Below are 15605 nucleotides of genomic sequence, written 5' to 3'. Positions count from 1 at the left end.
TTTTTCCAGGTCTGAATTATTTCAGAAAAATGACAAATTATTATTTAAATTACAAATAAAAATACAAAGATAAAGACTTCAGAGAGAAGTCAATTTTCTGCATTGAAGTTAAAGTTCAACCCAGTTTTATTCAGATATTATATAATTTATAATATCATTTTAAGAGTTTATCAGTTTTAATTTTACATTTTTCAATCCAGATGAGAAATTAAACATTTTACAGAATCACTAATAAATCATTGATTATTCTAAATAAAAAGTAAAAGCTGATAAGTTTCCACAGACGTAATAACGTTGTTCTTTCCTTCACAAGTTTAGTTTCTAGAGTAAAAACTAATAACACTGATATTTCTGCTGGTTTTTGGCCCAAACTAATGAAACGTGATTATTCTTTTTAAATCATTGGCCCGCCAAATGATCAGTTCATACAAACGTGGATCTCACATCTCAGTCGGCCACATTTCAAAATAAAAAGCTCTTCGTTAATCTTCAGGTGGACCCTTGATTTCTGCCTTTTAAAGACTTTTGTGCCACTTTCTTCACAAATTCATCATAAAAAATTGCTTCGGGTTTGATCCAGCGGTGAGAACGAGGCAGCGGTGGAGGGAGGAGACACACAGACTCATTCCAAGCTCTTTACATTCAATATACGATTATAAGGTTTGATGTGTCAAAGCAAAGAAATGGATTAAAAGGTTGTAAAAGGAATAAAAATACTGATTCTTTCTCTTCTTCCTCCTCTTTTAACTCACCTGACGGAGGCGAGACTACGTCAGGTCCGCTCGACGGAGGGAAACTGGGTTCATAGAGTCACTGTGATGTGACGTGAGGATGACGAGTCTTAAGGCTCAGGACTAACGGTGGCGTGGAGGTTCGTTCAGAAACATAATCATCCTGAAAAGCATCCAAACGGTGGGAAGACGTTCCAGAAGCCGGAGCCGTGACGACAGCAGCTCCTCGTCACGACCTCGGCTTCTATCAGCAGCTGATGGAGAGAAGAGGAGGTTCGGGTTCCTGGTCCTGGAGAGAAGCTGCTGAAGGACCAGGAAGTGGGATCAGCTGGGGAAGCATCAGTAGGACGAGATGTCGGAGGAGCTGCTGCTGTTGCTGGTGGTCGTCTGGGCTCGTTTGATGTAGAGGTTCAGGAGCTTCATCTGTTGGAGACAGGAAGAAGGTCGAAGGTCACATTTAACTGGGATTCTCTGTGCACTCAGATTACCCACAATCCTTCGGGAGATGTAACAGAAAGGAGCTCTCAGCTGTGGGACGGTACCTTGCTGCCGGTCAGCTGAGCCAGGTACGGCTTCAGCTCCTCGCCGATCACAGAGTAGATGGACACCAGGCAGAAGACGCTGGCCTTCCTCACGCTGCTCTCCGTGTTGTCGTAGCCCTGCGGACGACACGACTCGGTGAAACACGGCAGCGAACGCCGACTCTACGGGGAACACGTGAGAAAAGAGCACGCCTCACCTGCAGGAGTCCAGGTATGATGTCCGGCAGCAGCTGGTGCAGCGGCTCCTTGGTGATGCGTTCAATGGCCCTGGTCTGCATCTTGATGGCGGCCAGGTTGATGGGATAATCCGCCGTCTGCACGATGGGACACAGGACCTTGATGCACTGCTCCGGGGGGATGGACCCCGCCAGCGTGGACGCCGCCTCCTCCGCCGCCCGCACCACCTTCAACAGACGAGGGGTTAGAGTTAGACGGAGCAGATGAGTGGGAGTCGCTCAGAGAGACGGATCCGAACCTCCTTGTGCGAGTCTTTGTGAGCCTCCAGCGTCTTCATGATGGTGAGCTCGGCGTAGTTCTTGAAGCGAGGGGCCTGGTTCCTCAGGATCTCCTTCAGGACTCTGAGCGCCAGGGCTCGGATGGTGTGCTGCGAGAGAGGAGTGAGGTCAGAGCGGCTCAGAGGACGGTTTACAATCACCAGGAGGAGTTCAGGTCTCACGTCTTTGTCTCCGAGCGTCTCCAGCAGCAGCAGCAGCATGGTCTTGAAGTGCTCGTCCCACACCACCAGGCTGTCCTCTCGGGCCACCTTCAGCAGCTCCAGCAGCGTGTGCCGGCGCTCCTCGGGGCCCCGCTCCCCCGCCTGGCCCTGGGACAGCTCCTTCAGCAGCTCGCCCACCAGCTCCAGCTGCTCGGCCGGTCCCGCTGGGGGTCAAAGGTCAACCACACAGTTTAGAAACAAGCTGATCTTTGCTTTTTAACATCTGGACTCAAACATATCGTGTCTTTACCAGGGAAGGGTTTCGGGTTCTGGATCTTGTTTTCCACACATTCTTGTCGACGGCCTGTGAGAGGAAACACAAACTATAAAACACACAACACGACAAAGTGAAGGAGGAAACACAAACGTCCACCAGCTGAAGCCTGACCGTCTCTCAGCTGCTCCACGGCGTCCTCGTACAGCGCCTCCTTCAGGGCGGCTTTGTCCAGCGTGCTGATGCCGTCCGTGTAGTTGTACGGATTGTAGTCACGGAAACGCGGGCCGGCAAAGGATCGAGGCGAAGGCGTGTTCAGCACGGACGTCTTGTTGTCCAGAGCCGTGCGTCCGCCCTCCACCGGGTCGCCACCGAGCCGGGGGTCGGAGTCCGAGGACGCCCCGAATCCGGACTGAAGAGCCACAGAGAGAGAAGAGAGAAGCTCATTGGTTCATTGTCTCTCTCGTCTCTTTCCGTACATTAACCGTATAGATCAACCCCCGGCTCACCGTGCCGTCCCTCTTGCCGTCGCGCCTCAGCGGCTCCATCAGGTCCTCTTGGCTGCGGAAGCTGAAGTTCTGAATGGCCTCGGTGACGCCGCGCAGGGAACTGTAGATCTCCTCCGAGTTCAGGTTCTCGCTGTCGTACTCCAGCATGCTGGAGAGAGAGCGAGGGAGGAGAACACAAACACAGTTAGTAGAAGGTTCATCCTCAGAGGAAATAGAATGGTTCTGGTTCTGAGGAGGATGTGGACGCTCTGACGTTCTGGTTCCTGAGAACCTTCTTCAAACTGATCCAGGATCACTTCATTCTATCATTTCTTTGTTAATCAGGACCAAAACATCTTTTGATACGGACTTAAAGAATCAGCTGGAATATAAAACTAGGTCCAGATGTTTCCTTGTGAAGGTTTGTGAGGGTCAAAGGTCGTCATGGAGACAGGAAGTGGTTCACAAACGACACATCCTCCATGTTTGTTTTCTATCCGTGCACAGTCCAGCTCAGTATGGTGCACGTGCATGGCCTTGCATGTAGGCACAGTGACACAGGTGGAGGCAAACAGGTGAGTGACAGCACAGAGACACGTTCTCACCTGCTGACGCTTTAAGTTCAGAGACAAGGAAGCACGAGGAGGAACAGGAAGTGAACAACAGGAAGCGACAGTTGGAGCAGATGGAGGCAGCAGCGAAGCAGAAGTGAAGACAGACGAGTGTGAGTGAGTCCGAGGTTCCACAGTGCGTCCAGATGATTACTGTCCGACTGTGGAACCCCAGAGGAGGAGGAGGAGGAGGAGGAGGAGGAGGTAAAAGGGGGCGGGGTTACCTGGGTGAGTAAGCTCGCCGCATGGCCTGGAGGGAGGAGTGGGCAGCGGGTGGAGGAAGAGGGGAAGAGGGGAAGGGTGGGGGGGGGAACTTGGAGAGACCGTCTGCGCTCCAACCCCACAACCGACTGCAGCCAGCCGGGGAGGAAGAGGAGGGCGAGGAAGAGGAAGAGGAAGAAGAGGAGGAGGAAGAGGAAGAGGAAGAGAGGAGATAGAAACATGAGGAAAGTGGGAATAAAAGAAGAAGCTCTGTTCTCAGTCGGTGTTAGTACGAGCAGTCAAACACTTTTGTTTTAATATCTTTTTATACCTCAGTTTATCTTCTACTTAAACCAGAGAAGTTGGTTCAGATGTTTGTGTGCATTGTTTTCCTGTGGGACTGAAGAAGCTGCAGCCAGTTGAAGCTTTGAATCTGAGGTTGTGAGTCTGAGTTGTGAGTCTGTGTTGTGAGTCTGTGTTTGTGTGAAGCACCTGGGGGAGAGTCCTCCGTGGGAGCAGTTGGTGGGCGAGGTCAGGGGACTGCTGCGGCTGCCGGGCTGACGAGGAGGAGGCCGACCCATCGAGTTACTGGGAGACGCCTGCACACCCACAAAACACACAACAGGATTAACACACACACACACAACATCTGGAAATCACGTCATAAGATAACTCTGTGTGTGAGTGCGTTACCATGACGATGCCGCTGTGGGCGCTGGCGTTCCTCAGGTGGTTGTGCAGCAGCTTGGTCGTCCCGTCCTGGAAGGTTTTGGGCAGAGCTCCGAGCAGCATCGTGAACTCAGGAGTGTTCAACTCAAACAGAGCGATCAACACAACCTGGGCCGCCTGCACACACACACACACACACACACACACAGACACACACACAGACACACACAAGGTCACATGATTTATCTCCACGGCTTCCTCCCGTTTGGCCGCTGCTGTGAAATACAGATAATTTGACCTGGAAAATCACTATAACTCAATTATTTAAACAGCATTAGTATCGGATTCCGACGGTTGATCACTATAAGCAGTTTCCACTGTGATACACTGGGGGGGGGGGGGGGGGCAGTAATACAATAACTGCCCTTGTTCCTGAGACACAGGCTGATCACATCTCCATCTGAACACAGGATTAAAATCTAATCTCCAAAAGACATCCTTGATTCTTATTAACGAACCAGAAGCTGGTTAATGATCAAAGTAAATCTCATGTTAAGAAGCACATCTGTTGCCGTGCACATGCAGATCGTTGGTTCGCCTCAAAAATAAAAAGTAAGTTAAGCAAAAGCTGGAAAATAAATGTTTCTGCTTCAAGTTTCTTCAGGAAAATTAAAACGTTTCTGAAAAAACAGGAAAATCATGCAGAAACGTTTTGGAGAAGAAACTGAAGTTGTGTTCGGGATCAGTCGAGTTAATCGACGCCATCAGCAGCGGTTCATGCACAAGCCGACACATGTAAGTCCTCGACTCGCCATCGTCTCCATTTAACCACGGATCGCTTCCTTCGCTGAGCGAGTTGAGAGCAGTTAGAGTCGTAAAGCGTTCACACAGCTCGCCCGCTCCTCGGCCGTTTCATTCTCTCTGTTAAACCGACAGAGCAGACGTCGGGCTCTGCAGAGCGGCGGCGGCGGCGGCTCAGGCTCAGAGGGTTAGAGCGGGTTACGAGCCCCGGTCGTGCAGTTGGAGTTTCTACCTGCTTGCACCTCTCCTCCAGGTTACCCTCCCCAGGCAGAGAGGCCACCGTGCTGGGTCGGCCTGAGAACTCCTCCCCTGCCCAGTTGTGAAGGGTCTGGGGGTTTGGTGGGCGAGAAATGGCAATTGGAACAAAACGTGGAAACAAAACAAAAAAACTAAACTTAGCAAACAAAGGAACAGAGATTGAAGACATTGAAAAGGTGACAGAAGGGGGGGAAGGTGTGTTCTGGAGTTTGCTGTGGAGCTGCACGCCGTCCCGACCTCCTACCTTGCGGACGTCGGAGCTCTTGGGCTCGGTGGTCCAGGTGATGATGCGTGAGACGGCGAGGCGCGTCTCGCTGGAGTTGACGAAGTCGGACGGGTCCATCTGGCGAGCCAGAGCCTCGATGTAGCGCAGGATGGCCACCTTCACTTTCAGGTTGGGCGTCTGCGTCTGATCCACGATGAAACGCATCAGGATGTTGAACTGCTGCTCGTACGGGAACGACTCTCTGCGAGGAGACGGACAAACGTAAGGGGACACAGGAAGTATAAGACAGCGTGGAGACGAAAAACCCTGAGAGTGAAACCAGAGAGGAGCAGAAGAGTTTTTATAAATGAATCCTGAAAGCCGAGTCTGACCTGGTGATGTCCAGAGCCTTCTGGACTTTGGCCTGGACGGAGCCCAGGAGGTCGGCGCCCATCTTCTTCAGCAGCTGGGTGAGCAGGACGAAGAGCCAGTCCTGCAGGTCGTCCCTGTGCAGCACGATGAAGTCCACCAGCGTCTCCAGGAACATGCTGAAGACCTGGGACGCACAGAGGGACGATGGGAAGGAGACGTGAGACAGGTGGACGAGAGGAGAGAGGGAAGGAAACAAGACAACGAAAGAACAAAGAGGTTTTTGTTCTTCACGGTGTTTGTTTGGGACAAAGCAGCAGAAGGTGAGTAACACTTACTCTCTGGTGTTAGAGTCCGCAGCAGCGACCAGGCATGCAACAGAAAAACACACGGTTAGTTCGTCCGTTAGTTCTGACGTGAGAACGTACGTAACATAAAGTGTGAGATTATCTTGAGGATTATTCATCAGTGTGGAGACGTTTCCCTCCAGCGTCTGGCTGCTGCCTGACGGGAGCACACAGCTGGATCTCACCTTACTGTGAGGGTCTGCAAACATCCTGGTGAAGATCTCACAGAGTCTCTTCAGCTCCACGCGGCTGCCGGACACAAACCACAACCACGGTCAATCGTCAACAGAACTCCTAATTGATGTTTCTTTTTGCCACTTAAGGTTCCGCCGTGTTCCCACCTGAGCATCCTCTGGCTCTTGAGGAGGTTCTGCAGTCCCAGCAGCCCCTCCTTCCTCTCTGACCAGTTGGCGCTGGCGCAGTGGTTCAGCACCTCCGCCACGTCCTCTGTCTGACGCAGGTAGTGCGGCCCCACGCCGCCGTTGCGCGAGCTGTACGAGCGCTCCGAGCAGGCGCTGGAGGCGTCGCTGTTGGCGTCGTCGTCCGAGTACATGCCCGGCGACTCGAAGCGCCGCCGCACCGGCCTCCGCTGATTGAGAGGAGAGGAGAGAGTGAGGCGTCGCACACAAAACTGGAAAGTGACGTCAGCGTGTGAGACATGCGAGCTACAACCAGAGGCTTTAACATGCAGCTACAGACACGTGCAGGTTACACATCACGAGATGAATAAAGTCTGGAAACACTTTCACGTGCACTAGACTAACAGCCGTGTTCACAGCTTCAGTCTGAAACTCTGTTTGCTGAGTTTAAAGCTCATGCTCTACATGCAGGGAGAGGACGAGTCCAGATTAATGTACCTTACTCCTGGAGTCGCCTAAGAGCTGGAATTAACAGAGGAAATGACATCAACACCATCAGTCAACACATCGTTTCTATTTCTTTGTTCCTTAAAAATAGGTTTTAATTCTTACCAGCGCGTCTGCAACCGCCGCCTCCACCTCGGTGCCGGTGTTGAGGATTCTCATGGCGTCGACCGAGGCCGAGATCCGAGCCTGATGGGACAGACGGTCTGAGAAGAGGAAAGACACATGAGCAGGTGAGGACGAGAGAAACAAGAGGAGGAAACTCAACGGTGAAGATGTGAAGCTGCAACATGGCAACAGGAAGTTTATCAGGACCAGGACCAATGGGTGAAGAGAGTCCTGGTCCTGATTTACTGGATCTAATCTTAATTCATTACCGGGTTTGGTCTTAAATCAACAGTTTGAGTTTCAGAGACCAGGAGCTTTGGAGAACAAGTTGCATCATGTTGCTTGAAAAGTAAAATTACTATGCAGATGAAAAGTAAACTGAGTTAAACAATCAAAAGTAATCATCAAACAATGAGGATGTAAAACTCAAAGTTCCGATCGAAGCACAAAGCAGCCAGAAGATCAACTAAATCAAATATTTAAAATCAGGCAAAAAGCTGCAAATTAAAGATCAGGATGCAAATATTTCATCTTCACAACTAAAACTATTGCAGCAACTTAATATTTGATAACTGTGAAAAGCAGGCTGATGAGGTGTCGCCCCCTGCAGGCGAGTGAAATAAGTAAGAAACAACCAACACCAAGTTGTGTGATTTCCACCAGTTAACAACGTGAACGCTTTAGGAGCCACGGGAATAAAAAGCCTCAACAGCATTTGTCTGGTGGTTGTTTCCCACTCGAGGTCGATGAGGTCATGCGTGAAGAAGCAGACGACTCCGTCAGCCAGATCCACGGAGACAAAGTGAATCAGTGCTTCTGATTCCTTTGCTTCCGTCTGGCAGACGGAGCGAACCTGCTCCCGAGGACGTCACCTGAGTAGCACTCTGCCGAGGACAGAGCGCTGGTGGAGCGGGAGTGACGGCGGGTCGCTGGAGGGAGGAAACACGACTGTTGTTAAAACGATACAGACACGAGCTGATGACTCCAACACTGATCTGAGACCATTAGTAGAACAGAGCGTTAAAACAGAGCAGGTGGAGAAACGTGCAGGAAGAACATGGATCCGGGGTTTGGTTTTCACTACAGTCTGTGGCGTGGGCGCCGGCGTTTAACATTTCATTCATCAGTTGATTCGAGGTGAAGCCACAGAATTTGTGATGATGATGAAGAGGAGAATTAAAAACGATTTAATGTGTCAGCGTCTCTTCACCAGACTTATGGCGAGATACGATCGATCAAGGGCGATGCAAGAATGATTACTTTAATAATAATTCTGATTCCTACGTTAGATAAACATCAGCTCGACACATCTGTCTCAGTTTCCAGATGTTGTTCTCTCCTCTGCTGAGAGGAGCAGGAGGTGGTGGGGGGGGGGGGGGGGGGGGGGGGGGGGGGGGCGTCAGGACCATACTCACCCAGGGGGAGAAACCCGGGCGGGGCTGGTTGTCGCGGCTGCTCTCGCGACTGGTTTCGCGGCTGCAGCCCTGACTCATGCTCGGTCGGGGGATTCGACTCCGGGCTGGAGGGTGAGACAGACAGACAGACAGATGGACAGACAGACAGACGGACGGACGGACAGACAGACAGCAGTGCAGGGGACAGTTTAGCTCGTAGCACATCCAGCTCTGCAGAGACATTAGTCAGGAGGCGGGACAAGAGGGAGAGTACGACTCCGGCTGGCGGCAGGTTAGTGCGAGCAGCAGGAACCAGGATGTTAACGTGTGAGGTGAGCGTGTGAAGTCGTCCTCGGGGAGAAACCACCACTAAGGAGGAGTTAGACCAGTCCGCCCTTCTTCTCCAGATGTTATTAAATCTACAGATGTGTCAGGAAGTCTGACACTACATCGGAAAAGAGGATTTGCTGGATTGAACCATCTTTAATTTTAAAAGAGTTTTCCTCTGAGTCGTTAAAATAATCCTAGTTAATCTGTTTTTTAATTATAAACAGTGAAACTGAACAGCAGCGTCATCAAACACTTATATATGTTTAAATATGTGAATCAGGTCAAACAAGTAGTTTTACTTAATATTTACATTTACAGTGACATTACAACTTCCATTAATTCTGTTTCAGCTGCTCCTTTGATTAAAGCTTCAGTTCTTTGAGTTCAACTGAAATCATTTTACTTTAGAGCTCGATTCACCTGCTGATTTAATGTTCGTTCATTTCTGCTGTCGCCTGAAACTCCTAATCTACAGCTTCGCTTCCTTCAGGTGCTTCAACTTCTCTAAAAGTTAGAGGACGTTGAGATCGGTTTGAAATGTTTCCCTGTTCTAGTATTTCCCTTCCACGTCCTCACCCATGGCTGATCTGGTGGGGCTGGTCTCTCGGCTGCAGCCCTGGCTGCGGTGACCTCGGGGGCGACTCTTGTCGGTCAGACTGCCGGAGGTGCTGTTGGCGGCGGCCGAGCCCATCGCCGGTCTCGGGATTCTGCCGTAGCCGGAGCTCAGGAGTCGACCCGGGGAACCTGAGCGACTGCCGGCTGGGACACAGAGGAAGATACTTTAGATTTACAGAGCGAGGACAGAATATAGACATTTAAAAAGACAAAAGGCAGAAGAGACTCACGCTGGGACTGTGAGACGACCTTCCCTCGGCTCCGCCCGCGGCTGTCTGTCACAGACGGACCGTTTCCTGAACTCGTCCTGCGGGTTCGAACTCGACCTGAAGAGGTGAGGTGAGGGGGGGGAACACACTGAATATGAAGGCGGCTGCTGCTGGTTCAGAATCAACACTTTCCACACTTCTGTCATGCAGCAACACAAGAGTGAAACTGAGACGGAAAGATATGAGACGAGGGACAGACGCAGACGAAAGACAGAAACACCGTCACTGACTGAAAGACCTGAGATATAGAACATTAAATCCTGACTGAAGTTGAAGGAGGACTTTCTTGATCCAGACGGTTCAGTAAGTTTCTCCTGTCGTCTGTTAAACTGACGACTTCTCTCCAACGACTTGTTTTCTCCGTCTTTAACCGGCAGTGGCACAGAGATGGACAGAGACGTCACGGTAACACCATGCGTAGACAGTCCATGCACTGATGAGGGGATCAAAACACAGCAGGGGGCCACGGGTCATTCCCCACACAGCTTACCGTCTGCATTAACAGACCACGAGTCGTCTGACAGGTGGGCGAGCCCGGGAGAGACACAACAAGGGTCAGGGGTCAGGGGTCAAGAGGTTAGTCTGCAGGTATGTTTGAGGAAGAGGGGAGACGGGGTCGTAACTCTGACTTCCTGCTTCAGGCGGTGAACGTGTCACCTGATATTTGGATAAAGACGAGACTCCACTGCACAAACATCCCAGTGATTATATAAACTGTCCCTCGTGTAAATAATAAATCAAATAATAATCAATTAAATGACATGAGCCCGGTCATGAGATCGCTGCACAGAATCCTTTCAAACAAGTTACCGATATTTACCAAAAGGATGTTTTTGTGGAAAATAGTGATTAATTTAAAACACAACTTACCCAGAGAAGCGTAGGACCCGGGGGGGAGGGCCGAGGCCGAGCTGAAGGGAGAAGAGGACGACGGCACTGCGGTCATCCTGGTGCGAGCCGTAGCGCTGGCGGCGGCGTTGACGTCCACGTCGCTGCGAGAGCGTTGCAGTCCGGGAGAGGCAGCTGCGGCCGGCGTCCTGGAGGAGTGGGACGGTTTGGCTGAAAGACGAAAGACGATGAAGTCAGAAAAACACGTGAAAGAGAAAACGTGTACACATTCATGTTTGATGTTAATGAATTAAGAGTGTTTACATCTGTTTGTGCTGCTTCCAACGCTGCTTTTTACAGGCAGAGGTCGACTGTGGAGACAAAATCAAATAACAACACGAACATTTGAGACTTTTTTCGATGTTTTAAGAGCCTGAATTACAGAGAACATTTGACTAGTTACGACTTTGTGACTTTTTCCCCATCGTCCAGAAGGAAAACTTGAAATAACTCAACAAAGCCTGAAAACAAACTGTTCCTCTAGTCAAGTGGCTTCATCAGATCAGGAGCAATACCCCAGATGATTGATGGACGTCAGGGTCTGACACCACGTGGGCTGTAGCACTGTTAAGCTGAACCCTTCTTTTGTTTCCCTGCGGATCAATAAACCAATGCACCAGAGAAGAGGAGGAGCAGCTTTCTCACTTGAGGCTCTCCTGAGAGGAGGAGGAGGAGCGGTCGGAGGCGGGCTGCGACATGGGGCTGTCTCCGCTCCTCAGGTGAGCCTGCAGAGCTTTCTGATAGGACGACTCCAGGCCCTGGAAGAGCTGCTCCGCCTCCCGGCTGAAGTGACCGTGGAACGACCAGTAACACCTGAGAAACATGAAAACAAGACTCAGGAGGAGCTCACGTTCGGTTACTGCACAGCTGCAGCTTCATGAACTGAGATAAGAGCGACTCTACATCAGTGTCAGAGTGTGACTTACTTTCTAGCCCCAGAGCGAGCCTCGGCGTCGGCATCGTGGATCCCTTTCTTTAACGTCTCCATCAGAACGGTTCCATGTCTGCAGGAGGAGGAGGGAACATGACTCTTTACTGACCCCTGTGGGCAGCTCGCAGCTGTACAGGCTCGAGTGCTGCGTTCAGGTGAAAACGATTTACATAAATTTCTGTGTCAACCAACTAATAATTGACTGTTTGAGCCGATTAAAAAGGTTTGATGTCAGTTCTTCCCAATTAAATTCATACAAACTGTCACGAAACTTTAAATTTCTTTTCCTTTAACACACATTTCTCATTGGCTGATTGGTTTGTCTTTTTATTTGTATTTGTATTGAGACGAGTCTCAGACCGACACCCGGCGACTGATCGATGAGACCCAGAGAGCCCCCCCCCCCCGGTACCGGGGGGTCAGCTCGGGTTTCTCCCAGGCGGCAGGAAGCAGCCAGGCGGAAACACAATGAGCCTATTGGAGGCGGACAGAGATTCCCCTGGCATCGCCATGGAAACTGCTGAGACAGACCTTGATCAGGCCGGTGTCACATTTCCTCAGGCAGCAGCGTTTAGTACTTTGGACCATTTACAACTGCCTGTATTTCATTCCAGCTGATAGTCACCTCTCCAAGGAGCTCGTGTGCCACTCCTGCAGCAGCAGGTCCAGGAACTCGAAGCAGCGTCTGGAGGCAAAACACATTCATTTCAAGCTTTTCACTGCGTTTTCAAACCTCAGAGACAAACTGAATAGAGACTAAATAAATAAATGACGATGATAAAAAGCTGCTTGAGACATTTAAAATAAAGCTGAAACTCAAACCCCTCAAAACAGAATGATACAGAAGAAATAGAAGAAATAAAGTAAACCACGTGAAAGTCTGACCTTCGGATCGCCACAGATTTGGAGAGACAGTTGCTGGTGATGATGGGGATGAGTCGTGGGTAATGAGTGTGCTGCAAAACACAAGAAACTGGAGTCAACATCTATTTCAAATCTTCTTGTTTAACATAAATCAAAAGGTCAAACACTGTTTTTCAGTCAGTCAACAACTGTTCTTCCTGAGGTGACATGTGATTTGCAAGGTTGACCTAACGTCAGTATCCTGCTGCTGGTCAACATGTGCAGCTCTAACGTCCTGAGGCCACGAGGCTTCAAGAGGTTAGAGGTGATCTCCTCCGACATGTTTAAACATCAGTCATCGTCGACTTCACCACAGAGCGAGGAAACCTCTGATGTCTGCGAGACGCTGCCACGTACTCTGAGGATGAGGCGGACGGCGGCTATGCCGGAGGTGGCCATGATCTTGGCACTGTTGGGGACCAGGTTGAGGAGAATGGGCATCACGGCCTCTGCAGCGTGGTCGAATCGGCTGCCGAGCACCAGCGACAGGTGACTGAGGACAGAGGAGACACAGAACCAGCAGATCATCACTTCTTCTGCATCTTTACATGACCTGGTTCGGTTTTTAAACTCCTTCAGTTGTTGTTCTGACCGTTACGGGGATATTCAGAACTACATGAGGATGTTCTCTTACCCCAGTGTGATGCAGGCCTCTCTCACCACCTGGGAGCGGAGGTCCTTGGCGGACAGCTTGAACGCCGCCTCCGTGAGACGCAGCTGCTGCAGGAACCCGTCAAACTCTGGAGCGCCGGCGAGGAGCAGCGAGCGCACCTTCTTCAGCTGGAGCAGAAGAAAGTCAACGTTTTCTTCTCTGACACTTTAAACTAGGCTGAGAGAAAAGGTGAGGACGTCTTACCGCCGCCACTCTGAGCTCCCAGTCCTTCTTGTCGTCTGACAGCACGTCTCGAATCTTCGTCATGGCCTCGTCCACCTCCCTGTTGGAGTAGATCTGGTGCAGGGCGGGAAAACGGACAGAGACGAGAAAGAGAAGCAGAGTAAACAACGGCTGAATAACATAATAAAACATGAATATGATAAAGATGTGTAATAAAGTGAAGAACGGCGTGTTACCTGCACCGTGGGAACATCTTCGAAGGCCTGGATGATGTAGTCCTCGTCCACGGCTCCGGCTGCAGAGGCGTCCCTCCCTGACAACAAGGACCACGGATTCAAAACCAGAAGATGCATTTAAAACTTCAAAACCTTTGGGACAATGTGTTTTTAATAAGAAGTGACACTGAAATCAAACTAATCTAATAAAGACGCCGCTCGACAATAATGAGTCACCTCAGGTCTCAGCTACAACGCACGGTCAGTAAATAGAAATAAATCTGTTTATATACCAACAAATCTTCAGAGGTTTACTTCTTCACTTAATGAATTACATTATCCCACACTAAATTAAATCTGCTTATTGAGAACAGGGAGAAATCAAATGGAAGATTAAAGAGAGTTTGAACGTGTAGAACGTGAGGCGGTGCTGGTTCTGACCTGCAGACTTGGCGCTGGAGGCGGAGGGCGGGCGTCGGAATGACCCCATGCTCACCGTCTTCTTCCCAGACTGCGACGCTCCTTTGGACGAGGACGAGGAGCGGCCGGCGTCCACCGAGTCATCTTCCTCAAAGTTTTTGTCTGGAGGACGAGAGACAAGAGGGTTTGGGATCAACACGGCTCAACAAGGAGCCTCCACAAAGAGAACGCCACCGCTGGGCGTCGGAGCGACGGGCGCACTCCGACGTTCAGCTGCGTCGGACGACATAACTCACATTCCTACATCACCAACAAGCTCCCGATGGCGAGGAGGGTGAAGGTCAGAGACCACAGACGTGACAATAGCTTCTGTGTTTCCAACAAGAGTCCAAAGGGACCGAGGCACAGAGGAGGAATCATTTAGCTTCTTCTTCCTCTGCTGTGGATTAAACTAATGTGACTGTTGATCAAACCTCAGAGTATTTATACACTCTGCTCTAATTATACAGAACGTGTGGCTGCAATAATAATGTGGACAAAACGATCATGAACTCAATTCCAAATGCTGGATGAAGAAATAAATAACAGTAAAACAGACAAAGGCCGAGCCCTGAGCCCCCCCCCCCCCCTGCACGACGAGTAATCAATCCTCTTTCATTATTCAGAGACTCACACACACAGACACACACAGACACACACATCAGTCATGTGCCATCAGGTTGCAGTTTCCCCTCAGTGCAGAATCACAGCGCTGTGCAACACCTCAATATCAACACAAGGAGGCTGAGGAGAAAACACAACTCACCTGAAGTTCAACACACAAACACAACACACAAACATTGAAACACATCCAAGTTTCACAATGAGCTGTTTCTGGAACCATCATGTGGCCGAGATCCTGTTTGTGGATCAATGGCTGCTCTCCGGAGACTGGAGTCACCGTCAGTAGTGTTTCATAAGAGGAAAGAGAAACCAGGTCGTCTCCAGAAGGACAAATTATTCATGAGCGTTCCTATTGAGTCGAAAACCACAGTTCATAACCAAGATATTCAGCTCCACACAAACGATAACGGTTGAAATGATTTATCTAAATGATGAAGTGGCAGCGCTGCATCTTAGGCCTGTTAAACCCTGAAGTGCAGCAGGTTTAACATCGACAGCTTCAGCTTTCATGAAGTAAACAGACGACTGAAACTCTGTAAATCAGCAGAATCAGAACTTGAGCTTCATCCTCAAACTCCCCAGGAGACACTACGTCCTGTTTCACTGAGAGCAGGCCGGGAACCATCCTGCTGTGTTTACACTCCAGACAACCAGGACGCACTTCTCCTGGTTTACAGCCTTCGTCACACCCTCCTCCTCCTCCTCCTCTTCCCTCCACCATTGACCACAAGCTCCACTAAATGTCTCCTCAACAAGCTGATTCCGTCCAGAGGACGAGCAGCAGCAGCAGCAGCAGCAGCTTACAGGAGCAGATCCGCCTGCAGACCAGTTTCCTCAGCATGCCGGCAGACAGACAGACAGAGGGACAGACAGTCAGGTGCTCCTCCCGTCCTCTGTGCTCCTCACATCTTTTCCTCCAGCTGACGAGAGGGAGAACAGGGGGGGAGGCAGGAGGGGAGTCCAGCCGAGAGCCTCCCTCCTCCCCTGCCAGGGAGCATGTGCTTTGATAGGATCTTCCTC

The 15605-nt window shown here is 50.4% G+C and overlaps 1 protein-coding gene across 23 annotated transcripts in view; it reads right to left on the bottom strand.

The window, feature by feature from the left end:
- Positions 1-220: 220 nt before the first annotated feature.
- The window catches only part of LOC117776541 (CLIP-associating protein 1-B-like), a 25941-nt gene continuing 10556 nt past the window's right edge, over positions 221-15605 (bottom strand). For 3 of the 23 annotated variants that reach the window (XM_034610533.1, XM_034610704.1, XM_034610685.1), the window contains 33 exons: positions 13944-14084; positions 13524-13600; positions 13309-13401; positions 13087-13232; positions 12810-12945; positions 12435-12505; positions 12175-12234; positions 11545-11622; positions 11264-11431; positions 10883-10929; positions 10601-10789; positions 10221-10247; positions 9692-9787; positions 9423-9605; positions 7123-7220; positions 7009-7032; positions 6493-6740; positions 6337-6400; positions 6143-6145; positions 5828-5991; positions 5475-5697; positions 5205-5300; positions 4196-4348; positions 3995-4101; positions 3526-3651; positions 2712-2859; positions 2377-2614; positions 2239-2292; positions 1950-2152; positions 1749-1877; positions 1471-1677; positions 1274-1390; positions 221-1154 (listed from right to left, as the gene is read on the bottom strand). In XM_034610533.1, the coding sequence (XP_034466424.1) occupies positions 1071-1154; positions 1274-1390; positions 1471-1677; positions 1749-1877; positions 1950-2152; positions 2239-2292; positions 2377-2614; positions 2712-2859; positions 3526-3651; positions 3995-4101; positions 4196-4348; positions 5205-5300; positions 5475-5697; positions 5828-5991; positions 6143-6145; positions 6337-6400; positions 6493-6740; positions 7009-7032; positions 7123-7220; positions 9423-9605; positions 9692-9787; positions 10221-10247; positions 10601-10789; positions 10883-10929; positions 11264-11431; positions 11545-11622; positions 12175-12234; positions 12435-12505; positions 12810-12945; positions 13087-13232; positions 13309-13401; positions 13524-13600; positions 13944-14084 (3998 nt within the window). In that variant the 3' untranslated portion in view covers positions 221-1070. Of the gene's footprint in view, positions 1155-1273; positions 1391-1470; positions 1678-1748; positions 1878-1949; positions 2153-2238; positions 2293-2376; positions 2615-2711; positions 2860-3525; positions 3652-3994; positions 4102-4195; positions 4349-5204; positions 5301-5474; positions 5698-5827; positions 5992-6142; positions 6146-6336; positions 6401-6492; positions 6741-7008; positions 7033-7122; positions 7221-8533; positions 8642-9422; positions 9606-9691; positions 9788-10220; positions 10248-10600; positions 10790-10882; positions 10930-11263; positions 11432-11544; positions 11623-12174; positions 12235-12434; positions 12506-12809; positions 12946-13086; positions 13233-13308; positions 13402-13523; positions 13601-13943; positions 14085-14218; positions 14523-15389 lie in introns of those variants that run through there. The other 20 variants (XM_034610680.1, XM_034610694.1, XM_034610618.1 and 17 more) reach the window with 20 other exon arrangements.

Source organism: Hippoglossus hippoglossus, chromosome 2 (assembly GCF_009819705.1).
Source record: "Hippoglossus hippoglossus isolate fHipHip1 chromosome 2, fHipHip1.pri, whole genome shotgun sequence".
Lineage (NCBI taxonomy): Eukaryota > Metazoa > Chordata > Actinopteri > Pleuronectiformes > Pleuronectidae > Hippoglossus > Hippoglossus hippoglossus.
Note: the sequence above shows the minus strand (reverse complement) of the source record. Positions and strands in the feature narration are given on the sequence as shown.